This window comes from Danio rerio, chromosome 20, assembly GCF_049306965.1.
Source record: "Danio rerio strain Tuebingen ecotype United States chromosome 20, GRCz12tu, whole genome shotgun sequence".
In the NCBI taxonomy this organism is placed as follows: domain Eukaryota; kingdom Metazoa; phylum Chordata; class Actinopteri; order Cypriniformes; family Danionidae; genus Danio; species Danio rerio.
Genome location: NC_133195.1, coordinates 34748898 through 34761738, shown reverse-complemented (window position 1 = coordinate 34761738; position 12841 = coordinate 34748898). Strand labels below are relative to the sequence as shown.

Below are 12841 nucleotides of genomic sequence, written 5' to 3'. Positions count from 1 at the left end.
TTGTAGTACATTTGGTGGCATGTGATTTAACCAGACCCATATTTTTTGCAAGTACCATTTAGAATGGTGTTTAAATCTTTTTTCTTATATAGAGACCAAAAAAATTTTAACAAAATTAAATGTTCAGGTATTACTAGCCTTTTTTAAATAAATAGCTGAATAATTTAGCATGGTGTTTTAACTGTTTTCCTTATAAAGCAACCATATAAAAATCGGAACAAAATTAAAATATTTTGACATTACTAGCCTTCTGGAACCACTTTTTTTAAATATAAATACCTGATCACACACGTACATGGTCTCCCCCCTAGATGTGATGATTTTTAAACTGTACAAACTGTCAATTATATCCTCCGACCCCAGACCAATCATCCTAGGAAACATTCTGCATTTTTACAGATTAACCAACACTTCATTATATGTGATTTTTGAGACTTTTTCCTCATGGGGACCTAAAAAGGTCAAGATTTATTAGTATTGCTATACTGTTGTGTCTCCACAACATTAGGAATACAAAGCATACACACCCACTAAATAGACCACAGCAAATTATAGTATATTACATTTTTATACATACAGTCAAGCCCTACATTAAAACTGATTTAATAAATTCAGGCTTGAATATATATAAGTACAGTCAAGTTGGAATTATTCATACCTCTGAGGTATGAATAATTTCAGCCTTGACTGTATTTATGTATGTTTTATCTTATATATATTTTTCTGTCTCATACAGGTGTTCAGTGAGGCAGTCTATCATATGTTCTTCTCTGCCCTGGGACGGAAACTGACATCTGAGGAGCTGTTTGCGGTACAAACGCTGACTGGAGACCCATCACCACATGGCAGCAATGAAAAACTCTTGGAAGCACGATCAGGTAAGTGTCTTCTACACTGAGCAAACAATCCCTCTTCGGCTTCAGTTGTATTACACCTGGCATAACTTTATATTCCCATGTGTTCTTTTACTTTATAGCAGATGAGACTCCAGAGGGCTGGACTGGCAGGCAGGCCACAGACAAGGAAATGCAGGCAGCAATAGTCCTGCAGGCCGGATGGAAGGGATACCTAGTTAGAGAGATCCTCACTGCAGCAAGACCAGGTATATTCCGGCAAAATCACAAGAGATGAGACTGTGAATTCGGGAATGTATGCCAATTGTCTTTGCAGTTTGATTCATAGCTACTCTCCTGTGGTCAGTTTTGTTTGACATCTGTTCTGTGGGTTTTTATGTTCATGAGAGAGGGAGAGCTGCAAGGCCCCGGAGCTCATACTTATCAATGAAGCTGCCAGTCATTTTAAGCTAGTATGACAGCAGAGAGAATAACACACCTCTCCATCCCTTTTCTCCATCTGGCTCCCTACCTCCAAGCATCACTCCATCCCGGACCTGACAGCATGAGTGACAGGGAGAGTGGCCGAGAGAAAGTGAGAAAGAAGGATAGATAGAAAGGCGCAGCACTATTGGAAAATGATGAAAAGAAAGTGTGAGAAGAAGGAAAAGAAGCTTTAAGGAGGTGGGAGAATCTGACTGAGTAATAGCATCCGGGAAGCTCAAAGAACTTTGAGTCAAAACACGCAAGCAGTCTCAACAGATCCCACTATTGCTCATCAAGCTCTATTTACCACAAACAACTCATTTATTGTGTGGAAATTACAGTGTGAATCTAGCAGTCGCATGCAGATGATCAGGACCCTATTTAATAGACGCTGAAAGAAAAATACTAAATCAAATAAATTTGTTCCACATTTTTAATACCCTGTGCTGGTTGTGCAGGGAAGAAAGATTCGGGAATTATCCTTCCTTTATAAGCTTTAGTTTATGATTTATTTGACTATTTTCCTACAATGATTGCGATTTAACTTAAATAAAATATAAATATTAGACGGAAGAACTTACAATGTAAAATATGAGGTTATTTGTTGTTAGAATTTATGAATTGGCAACCATTTGAAATAAAATAAGTTGAAGTATTAAAATTGATAAAAAAGAAAAAAAATCGCTTTAACGCTATATACTATTATTAATGTGCATTTCAATTTGATTGTTTGAGAAGCTCGGTTGAAAGTAAATGTACAGTCAGTTTTAGTCAGTTATAATAACTTGCATTAGAAAATACAAATGTAATTATCTTTCTTTTTTGATTATTTTGATGACATCATTTGATTTAAATAATAATTAAAATGAAAAATAATAATAATAACAACAATAATAATAATTATTAATAATAATAGTAATAATAATTATTATTAATGTAATAATAATAATAATAATAATAATAATAATAATAATAATAATTATTATTATTATTATTATTATTATTTTAATTATTATTATTAAAGAGACTAAGCCGGAAAGAGAATGAATGAATGAATGAATGAATGAATGAATGAATGAATGAATGAATGAATTATTATTATTATTATTATTATTATTATTATTATTATTATACTATTTTATTAATTAATTTTTTTTTTTTAGCTTAGTCTCTTTATTGGTCTGGGGTCGCCATAGCGAATGAACTTCCAACTTATCCAGCATATGTTTTACGCAGTGGATGCCTTTCCAACTGGAACCCATGGCTGGAAACATCCACACACTCCAGTGACACACATACACTACTGACAATTTAGCTTACCCAATTCACCTATACCACACCCGAACATGGAGAGAACAGAAACTCCAACTGACCCAGCTATTATATTATATTATATTATATTATATTATATTATATTATATTATATTATATTATATTATATTATATTAGATTAGATTAGATTAGATTAGATTAGATTAGATTAGATTAGATTCCCAATTAGTTTTGCCGGTTTTTGTTTATAAAATAATGAACAAAATATTAATATTTTCTGTCTTATACTAAAGGGTTTCTTTCATTATGGCTTTCATTTACAAACACCCCCAGAACAATGTGCTTTCTCCCTGCAAGAATTAATTTAATTTAATTTTAGGGAAATGTTACTTTAACAAAATATGGGCATATTCTGCCGAGAGTGGAGAAAAATATTTCAATAAGGAAAGCCAGTACTGGCTGCTAAAATGATTGGCATTATAGAAGCAGAGGAATTGAGATTTGTTGGGTTCATTTATCTGTCACAGAGGCTTTTCTGCATCATCTTTTAATCTGAAACTGGGCCAAATCAAACCATGTTATTCAATCCAGTTTCACAGCCTCCCAAGTCGAACGGTGTGGGTTTTTAGGACTGCTTATTAGGGTTTGTTTGTGTTCTTTAGGCACCAAGGAAAATGTGATCGTCGCTAAGACTCTGCAAGAGATGTGGGCTTCTGTGGAATCAGATGTAGAGAAGCATGCCGTATCTTTACTGAGGTGAATTATTCATTTCAAAGAATCATTTCTCTCCTCCGTTATGTCCCTCGGTGGTACCATCTGCTGTTTACAGTCTGTGTTGCGGGGAGGGTCTGCAGAGAGTGACCTCTGGCCTGGGGGGGTGAATGTGGCATGTGTCTGGGCTCAGTGGGTGGGTGGGTTCTCTCAACATTTGTTGCCTAACCTACAGTAGCTCACTCTGACAATTGGGGTGTCATAGGTCGTTTTTGTCTGCTTGAATCTTTGTCCGGTACTAAGTGTGCTTTTCTGGTAGACACATGGTCACTAATGGTGAAGGAATAGCAGAGCTGTACCCCTGTAGAGAGGATGAGTGCAACAGAATAACATTCACTGACTACTCAGTGCCTGTACCAGAGACGACAAACTCCTGGATTCTGATCTTCAGGTCAGGAACACTCATTGTACACTAACAACAAAACATATTTAGGACTGGGTATCAAAGCCAGATTGGTGATGATTATTTTAAAGTTCTTTTGTTTTTGTATATGTAAATGCTGAAAGCTGTCTACACTGGACTCATCAGCTCGTTTTTTTTTTTTTTTTTTTTAACAATCGCCATGTTAATAAATAAATGCTTATTCATTTTTTGTCTTTATTTTCAGTGCATTGCACTTTTGCATTTGATGTCTAATAGATGTCAAATCATGATGACTGAAACAAGGCTAAATTTGGGTCGTCAGTAAAAATTAAATAGAATCTAACAATAGCCTAGAAATAGACTAGTCATCAAATGGACTGATTAGACAGACTTCACATGTGTATTCATTCATTCCTGTCTATTTGATGGCTAGTCTATGTTTAAACAATTGTAAATATCATCTGTAACTATTATCTATTATCCACACCACTCCATTGTTTTTAGTCCCATTGTGCCTCATCACACTTGCATCAAGGTCATTGCTTTTAAACATGCAATACACAGTTTGAACATTCCACACGTCAGACTTGAATTGGCTACTGTGACCATTCACTATGATTCTCTGTCTATTTTGATTTGAAATGATGAAAGATGACAACTTCTTTGGGATGAGAGGAAAAGTACAGATAATATTTAGCTGTAATATTAATATACAGCTCTAAACATAATTTTCTTAAAAAATAAAAAAACACTTTTATTTATAGTCCACCCAGAAATGACAATTAAGTCATCACTAACTCACCCTGGTGTTTTGTGAATGGTGTATACTTGTATTTTTCCGACCACAAAAGAAAATTATATTAAAATGTTCGGGTCTGACTCATCCATATAATGACAAGTAACAGCGACCAGCATTAAACTTTTAAATAAGGCCTGAAAGTATTACAGAATCGTCCAATGTAAAATGCAATCACATATATCAGATTTTTTGGAGCATATGATGTTTTTGTGGAAGACAAACCAAACCAAAATGTTTTTTTTTCCAGAAATGGCTGTTGCTTTTTGAGCAGGCACATTCATGAGTCTCTGCTAGTTTCCTTAAATTAAAATTTCTGATTAAATTCTGTAATTTATTATCCGTTATTTTACGGTACATTTCTGTAATTCAGCGGCCGTTATATTACACTGATTTTTTTTACAGTGTACTAACCCCAATAGACAATCAAGTATGTCCTACACCATTATCTCTTGATTTTCATTGTCTCTGCACCACCCCATCTCCACTTTTACTTATTTACTCCCAGGGCCATTTATATCGAAGTTGATATTTAGCCACACCATATTGGTGTTTCGTGACATGTAGTTTTTATGTGGTGAGTTGTTAGTCCAAAGCTCAAGCCCCAATCTGGAGGAACAGGACATACACACATGCAGTTGATGTCAGAATTATTAGACCCCCTGTTTATTTTTTTTCCCAATTTCTGTTTAATGGAGAGAAGTTTTTTTTTCAGCACATTTCTAAACGTAATAGTTTTAATAACTCATCTGTAATAACTGATTTATTTCATCTTTGCCATGATGACAGTAAATGATATTTGACCCAATATTTTTCAAGACACTTTTATACAGCCTAAAGTGACATTTAAAGGCTTAACTAGGTTAATTAGGCAGGTTAGGGTAATTAGACAAGCTATTGTATACCAATGGTTTGTTTTGTAGTCTATCGAAAAAGATATATAGCCTAAAGGGGCTAATAATTTTGTCCTTAAAATGTTTTTTTAAAAATTTAAAATTGCTTTTATTCTTGCCGAAATAAAACAAATGATACTTTCTCCAGAAGAAAAAAATGTTATCAGACATACTGTGAAAATTTCCTTCCTCTGTTAAACATCATTTGGAAAATATTTAAATAAGAAAAAAAATTCACAGGGGGTTTATAATTCTGACTTCAACTGTAAACTACAGTTTATTTAGCTTACCCAATTTACCTACAGCACATGTCTTTGGACTGTGGGGGAAACCAAAGTATCTTGAGGAAACCAAACTCCACACAGAAATGCCAACTGACTCAGCCGGGGCTCTTCTTTTTGTGAGGCGACAGCGGTACACACTGCGCCACCGTGTCACCCCATCTCCACACTTCCAAACCTAATTCAGTAATGAGAAACAGATAAATCTATATGTTTGTTCCTCAACACAAGTGGGCATATCTGCAAACTGCCATTCTTTCTTACTGACATCGGACATCCAGAGTTCTGGTCTAGAGATATTCAACTCATTGAAGATACAACACAGAAAAAATTGTATTTCATGTCAAGTTTGGATTAATGTGTTAAAACAGTTGAGTTCTTTTCCTGACCAAGTCAAAGTGAACTGTGGGCCTAATAGGGTTTTATGAGCATGCAGTCATGCATGAAGGCTAATGGCCAAAGTCAAGAGTTTTCATGAAATACATTATATTTCAACTTGTTTTACATTAAAGCTTATAATACGTATAAGACCACTGAATGATACCATATGCAATTTTTTAAAGGCTTATATCTGTTCGCTCTTCACTTTCATTTTATGGATGTTAATAAGCAGGACATTTTTCTAATTTTCTCCTATTGTGATCTGAAAAAGACAACAGGATATTTCAGTAGACCAACAAAAGTTTGAGTAAATAAATGCTGAATTTAAAAGTTTTTAAAAAAGAGTGAACTTTTCCTTAAACAAATTAATGAAATAGTTGTTAACTTGCTATATTGAGCAGTTTATGTCTGTTCTCATTTTCAGGGAGGTGTTTCGAGTTTCTAAGAACATGCTACTTGTTCCTAAAATGTTCTCCCCTATTCCTGTATGTATTTTGCACGTCATCAATAATGACACATTAGAGAAGATACCAAGAGTCTTTAACAATGTGGAGCCATACATGTATACACCGAACAAGGTTTGTTTTTGTCAGTAGGATAAGACAGTTTTTTTTTTAAATTGTATGTTCATTTTTTGAGACTCTTATTTTTCATCTTCTAAGGGTGGTTATACATTTGTTGCCGAGGCACATACAGGAGACGTACCTGTGATTGGAGGAAAATGGCGAATGCGGCTGATTGGCTCTCGAGAACCCTTACCATTGCTTGCCAGAGGAGCACCATGCAATGACTTTTCTGTCAAAGAGTTGAAGGGTTACTACATCCCTAATCAAAAGAACATCATCTGCAGGTTAGCACAGACCAATATTTTAATATATTTTGTTGTAAGCACTGCATAGTTACCATTTAGGTTTTTAGCTTTGCATTGCAATGCAATAAAATGGGGATTTTCGTTTAACACTTTTTATTGCCAATTTTTAATCAAAGAGTTATTACAAGTGAGGGAAAGAAAAGCCATAATACATTAGTTTCACAGTATTTAAGAAACAAAATTGGTGGTAATTAATCACATTCCTTACTTTCTGAACAACAAAAACAACAACAACAACAAACAAACAAAACAATAACAAATATAAATAAATAAATAAATAGATAGATAAATAGATAAATAGATAAATAGATAAATAAATAAATAAATAAATTAATTAATTAATTAATAAATTAATAAATAAATAAATTAATTAATTAATAAACTGCTACAGGTAATTAATTAATTAATTAATTAATTAATTAATTAATCAATCAATCAATCAATCAATCAATCAATCAATCAATCAATCAATCAATCAATCAATCAATCAATCAATCAATCAATCAATCAATCTATCTATCTATCTATCTATCTATCTATCTATCTATCTATCTATCTATCTATCTATCTATCTATCTATCTATCTATCTATCTATCTATCTATCTATCTATCTATCTATCTATCTATCTATCTATCTATCTAAATCAGTCAGTCAGTCAGTCAGTCAGTCAGTCAGTCAGTCAGTCAGTCAGTCAGTCAGTCAGTCAGTCAGTCAGTCAGTCAGTCAGTCAGTCAGTCAGTCAGTCAGTCTGTCTGTCTGTCTGTCTGTCTGTCTGTCTGTCTGTCTGTCTGTCTGTCTGTCTGTCTGTCTATCTATCTATCTATCTATCTATTCATATTTGTTATTGTTTTGTTTGTTTAATTAATTAATTAATTAATTAATTAACATATGACACTTAAGTAAGCCATTACTGTTAAATGTTAATTTTCAGACAATTTCTTTTCCTAATACACTCTTGGTCAAGTTTCAAAAGGAAGAGAGAAAAAAGAGACAGATACAAGACAAGGTTAGATTTGTAAAAAAAAAAAAAAAAAAAAGTTATTTTATAAAATATAACTGGAAAGGTTGCTAAACTGTATAGAAATCTTCTGTTTTGCCATTAATTGTATATATAATTTTCTCTATTTGAATAAACTGCTACAGGTCATACATCCAATGAAAGTATTTGGGCGAGAAGGGTTTTTCCAGTTCAGTAGTATAATTCTTTTAGCAATTATTAATACACTTCACTGCAAAGATGACAGCGATACATTTGTAGGATTAAGTAAAAAAAGTGCCACTAAAGGACATGGTTCCGTTTTTATAAGAAAAATATCAGAGATTGATTTTTAAAATTGATGTGCAAAAAGAAATGAACTCTGGACAAAGCCAAAAGGTATGATAAAGGGTAGATGGAACTTGTCGGAAATAGAATACATTTCTGAGTTTATTTTAGACAGTTTACGTTTAGTCCTATAAATTCTGTGTAATAGTTTAAACTGGATCAATGAATTATGAGCACAGATAGAAGACCTTTTGACCATTCATCATCTGAAAAAAACATGGTTAACATCTGATTGCCAGTCTAATTTTATTTTAGAGAAAGATGAAGAATACATTTTAAAGAATAAACATTATAATAAATGAGATAATAGATCTATATATGTTGGAGACATATGGGGATATTAAAGTGAACAGTAAGTTACGTTTCATCAAGACTGATTGCAACTGTTCTGTTTTTTTGACAGACATGTGGTTAAAGTCTCCAGTGATCACAAGGCTACTGTACAGTGTCAGACCTCTAAATCAGATGTTTACATTAAACTGAGCATCCTGGACCATGAGAAAGAGGTCGCTAGCTGTCAGGGCAAAGGGCATGTCATCATCCCTGTCTACTGCTTTTTAGCCAGCAATGGTTTGTACGCACGCACGCACGCACATGCGCACACGCACGCACACATGCACACACGCACACACATACACACACACACTTTTATAGCTATCTTTGTGTGGACCTCCCATAGGCATAATGGTTTTATTCTTTCACTCTATCCTAACCCTGCCTCTAAACAAAACTTTCTTCATTGTTTATACTTACTTCTTTGTTGAATACAATTATTATATCTTAAAAATAAAAACCTCATTTTAAAGAGGAGTGTTCATATAGTAAACCTACAAATTGACTGGAAAAAGGATTAAACATGTGAAGTGAATCATGTTTTTCATTACTGTTATTTTGGATTGGAAATTATAAAAAAAACAATAAGGAGATAGCTCACCCGAAAACTGGAAGTTTTCTCACAATTTACTCTCACTTAATTTTTTTATTTTTTTTTTACTTTAATGAATTTCTTTCTTTTGTTGAACACAAAAGATATATTGAAACATGTTAAAAATGGCAGCCATTGACATTAAAGGGTACCTATGGTAAAAAAAAAAAAAACTTCCTTGTAAGCAGTTTGAACAGAATTGTGTATGTATAGTGTGTCCACTTTTATATTGCAGTAATATAAACACAAGTCTCTTTTTTAAAATTTCCTGACGTTAAAATAGGATCCAAATCCTAGTAATTTTGCGGCCCACTACAACGTGACGTAGAAGTGCGGTTTTCCCTGCCCACCAAATTGACTGAAAGATGTCATGTCTTCATAATAACATGCATACACATGTCCACAGAGCATTGTTTTGCAAAGAAACTAGGATTAGAACATGTTGAAAACACTTTGTGATCAGCTGCACCTTAATAATTAATTTGATAAGTTTAAAATGTTTTTAAAACACAGAGCATGTTTGTAATGACAGCAAAATCCCTATGTACTGTAAAAAAAAGCAACAAATGATCATTTATTTCAATGGAGAGCGAGTGACTTCCAGTGGCCTTCATCTACGCGAGTGACGGCGACTATTGGTGACCAGGTGGGCGTGTCCAGTGAGGCAACAAAGTTGAGAATCCTTCAACTTTATGCAAATGAAGAGCTACCTTTTTGAGCGACAGCCAATAGGAGCACCAGTAGAGCTCACAAGATCCTCTCTCAGCTCACTCAGAGGCCGGTTGTATTTGTGCTGTATATACCTACACAGACCTGCGTTTGAAGCAGGTCGCCACCCAGAGCAGCAGGCAGCTACTAGTGTAAATGAGGCATGAGACTCATCATTTCAGAAAGGCTTGAAAAAACTCCACCGCAAATACATCAAACATCACTTTTTTGACTCGTGACCTGATTTCAGCTTCATCCGTGTCTGTTTCTATCACTGACGGCTATTTATCTGATGTAACGCATGAGAAGCAGGCACGCCTGTCAGAGCGGTGGCCGAAGAGAACCAGCTCAAAAGGATTTAGGCTATAAAAACAGCTACAATGTGATCAGACATCAAAATGGGCAGATTCTACATTATATAATAAATAATCTGATGGGTATTTTGAGCTGAAACTCTACAGACACATTCTGCAAACACCAAAGTCTACTCTTAAATCCTGTTAAAGGGGTAAAATAGGTGCCCTTTTAAGGGACAAAAAAAAAAACATTGAGGAACAAAAAAGAATACTATGGACGTCAGTCGCTGCTGCTTTCCAACATTTATCAAAAGATCTTTTTCTGTGTTCAACAGGAAAAAAAAAACAAGTGGAGGATGAGGATATGATGACAAAATTCTATTTTTTGTTTTAATCATTTACATTTTTTAAATATTTTTTTATTTTATAATAGTAATTTTTGGTGAACTACTGTATAATATAATAAAATAGCTGTTAAATCTAAAAACAAACAAACAAACAAACAAACAAACAAACAAACAAACAAACAAACAAACAAACAAACAAACAAACAAACAGGTAAAGTGAAATTAAGGAAAATATTTAAATCCTTACTGGTTATCAAATCATGTGTCCATGTAGTTCGATGCATTCACATATTTCAACACAAACAAATCAGAGTCACATCGAGACTATAATATTCTCACACAAACTAAGGTATACTTTGTACTCCTTTCTTTTCTTTAGTCCAAGACTTCTCGTCCACCCACTACACATTTTGTCTTAACACTTATTCACTTTATAAAGTCACTGTCTCAGTTACTTAGCTACAGCCTGACTCTGCCAGCTCTAGAATGTATTTATAGGATGTTCAATTTGTGTGTGTGTGTGTGTGTGTGTGTTTTGGTTTCAGGCAGTTCTGTGGCCCAGGCGGAGGCAAGGCAGGATCAGGGCAGCCTTACAGCAGAAGAGAGAGTGACAGGAGCGGGTGGAGGAAAGGAAGGCAATGACCAACACCCTACAGACACACTGGTACCTGTCACCACAGACATATTCACTTGTCACTTTTATATGTGTGTGTCTGTGTGTGTATGGGGAGAAAGATCTTCTTGTTGCAAAGTTTGTTCTAAAGTACTTTTTGCTTGTCTTTGTGTTCATATACAGTTCAGTATGTTCATGCATCCTTTTTTTCGTGCTTGTCTGTGTGCATGATTGCAGTTTCATAAGTATTACATACAGGCGGAGGTGTTACAGGAGAGTTGGCCTCTAGATGAAGCTCTCTCATCCTTCATACAGAAGCTTAGAGATGAGGAGCGCAATGAAATGAGAGGTATGGATGATCTTGTTGTAGTAGATGCTAAGATGTCAATCAAAGAGCTGTGTTTTTGTTTTGTTTCTTTGGACACAAATACAGCTTTAATAAGAAAACATTTAGGGATAAGTTTATCACAAGTGGATAACTCTCATGATCATCAAGGGTGTAATTGCATGGTTAAAAATATTTTATTATAAATTCAAAAGTCTTGATATTTTAATGTTTTTTTTTTTTTTTTTGGAAAACATAAAACCACTGCACTTTAAAAAAAAAAAAAAACTTGACTAAAAATACTGCATTAAATTAACCAAAAGTGGCAGTAAAAACATCATTTTATAAAATGTATATATTTTTAATTAATGCTAGATATTAAACTTTCTATTAATCAAATAATCCTAAAATGGAGGTGGCAAAGTGGCTCAGTGGTTAACACTGTCGCCTTACAGCAAGGTCACTGGTTTAAGTCCCGGCTGGGCCAGTTGGCATTTCTGTATGGAGTTTGTAAGGTCTTCCCGTGTTGGCGTGGCGCTCCTCCAGGAGCTCGGGTTTCCTCCAAAGTCCAAAGATATGCGCTAAAGGTGAATTTGATTAACTAAATTAGCTGTAGTGTATGAGTGTGCATTTGAATACAAGAGTAATATTAATAATAATAATTATAATAATAATAATACCTTTTATTTTTAGGCGCCTTTCAAAGCACTCAAGGACACCTTACAGGAGATCACAAGTACATCATAAAAAATACAACCAGTAAAAATTGCAATCAGCATAAAATTAAACCAGCAAGTCATGAAAAGCTATCCTAAACAAAAACGTCTTTATCTGAGATTTAAAATTGGAAATAGAGTCCATCTGGCGAATGTGCAAAGGCAGGGAATTCCATAACTTTGGTGCTGTACAACTAAAAGCCTTGCCTCCAAATGACTTCATCTTAAAGTGTGGGACAGATAACAGTTAAGCAGAAGATGATCTTAGTAAGCGTGAAGGATTGTACAAATGAAGAAGATCAGAAAGATAGTGGGGGGCCTGGTTATGTAGAGCTTTTTATGTTAAGAGGAGGATTTTGTATTGTATACGATAGTGAACAGGGAGCCAGTGCAGGTGAAAGAGAATTGGAGTTATGTGATCAGAAGCACGCGAGCAGGTAACAATCCTAGCCGCTGAATTCTGAATCAACTGTAGTCTATGAAGTTATTTATCAGGAATGCCAGAGAGAAGCGAGTTACAGTACATCACAGTAATCGTGATGTAACCAAAGCATGAACAAGCACTTCTGTACTTTGTGAGATAGTGAAGGGCGAAGTCTTGCAATGTTGCGCAAATGAAAAAAGGCAGAACGTGAGA

At 34.4% G+C, this 12841-nt stretch overlaps 2 protein-coding genes across 13 annotated transcripts in view; both read left to right on the top strand.

Moving 5' to 3' along the window:
• LOC141379311 (uncharacterized) overlaps positions 1-12841 on the top strand; it is a 701133-nt gene that overhangs the window by 125771 nt on the left and 562521 nt on the right. The gene's annotated exons all lie outside the window — the stretch shown is intronic.
• adgb (androglobin) overlaps positions 1-12841 on the top strand; it is a 77855-nt gene that overhangs the window by 52155 nt on the left and 12859 nt on the right. For 7 of the 12 annotated variants that reach the window (XM_073933368.1, XM_677935.10, XM_009294782.5 and 4 more), the window contains 9 exons: positions 737-878; positions 977-1102; positions 3254-3347; positions 3622-3753; positions 6502-6655; positions 6740-6927; positions 8678-8844; positions 11096-11214; positions 11401-11512. In XM_073933368.1, coding sequence (XP_073789469.1) covers positions 737-878; positions 977-1102; positions 3254-3347; positions 3622-3753; positions 6502-6655; positions 6740-6927; positions 8678-8844; positions 11096-11214; positions 11401-11512 — 1234 coding nt within the window. The remainder of the gene's footprint in view (positions 1-736; positions 879-976; positions 1103-3253; positions 3348-3621; positions 3754-6501; positions 6656-6739; positions 6928-8677; positions 8845-11095; positions 11215-11400; positions 11513-12841) is intronic. The other 5 variants (XM_073933369.1, XM_073933366.1, XM_073933367.1 and 2 more) reach the window with 1 other exon arrangement.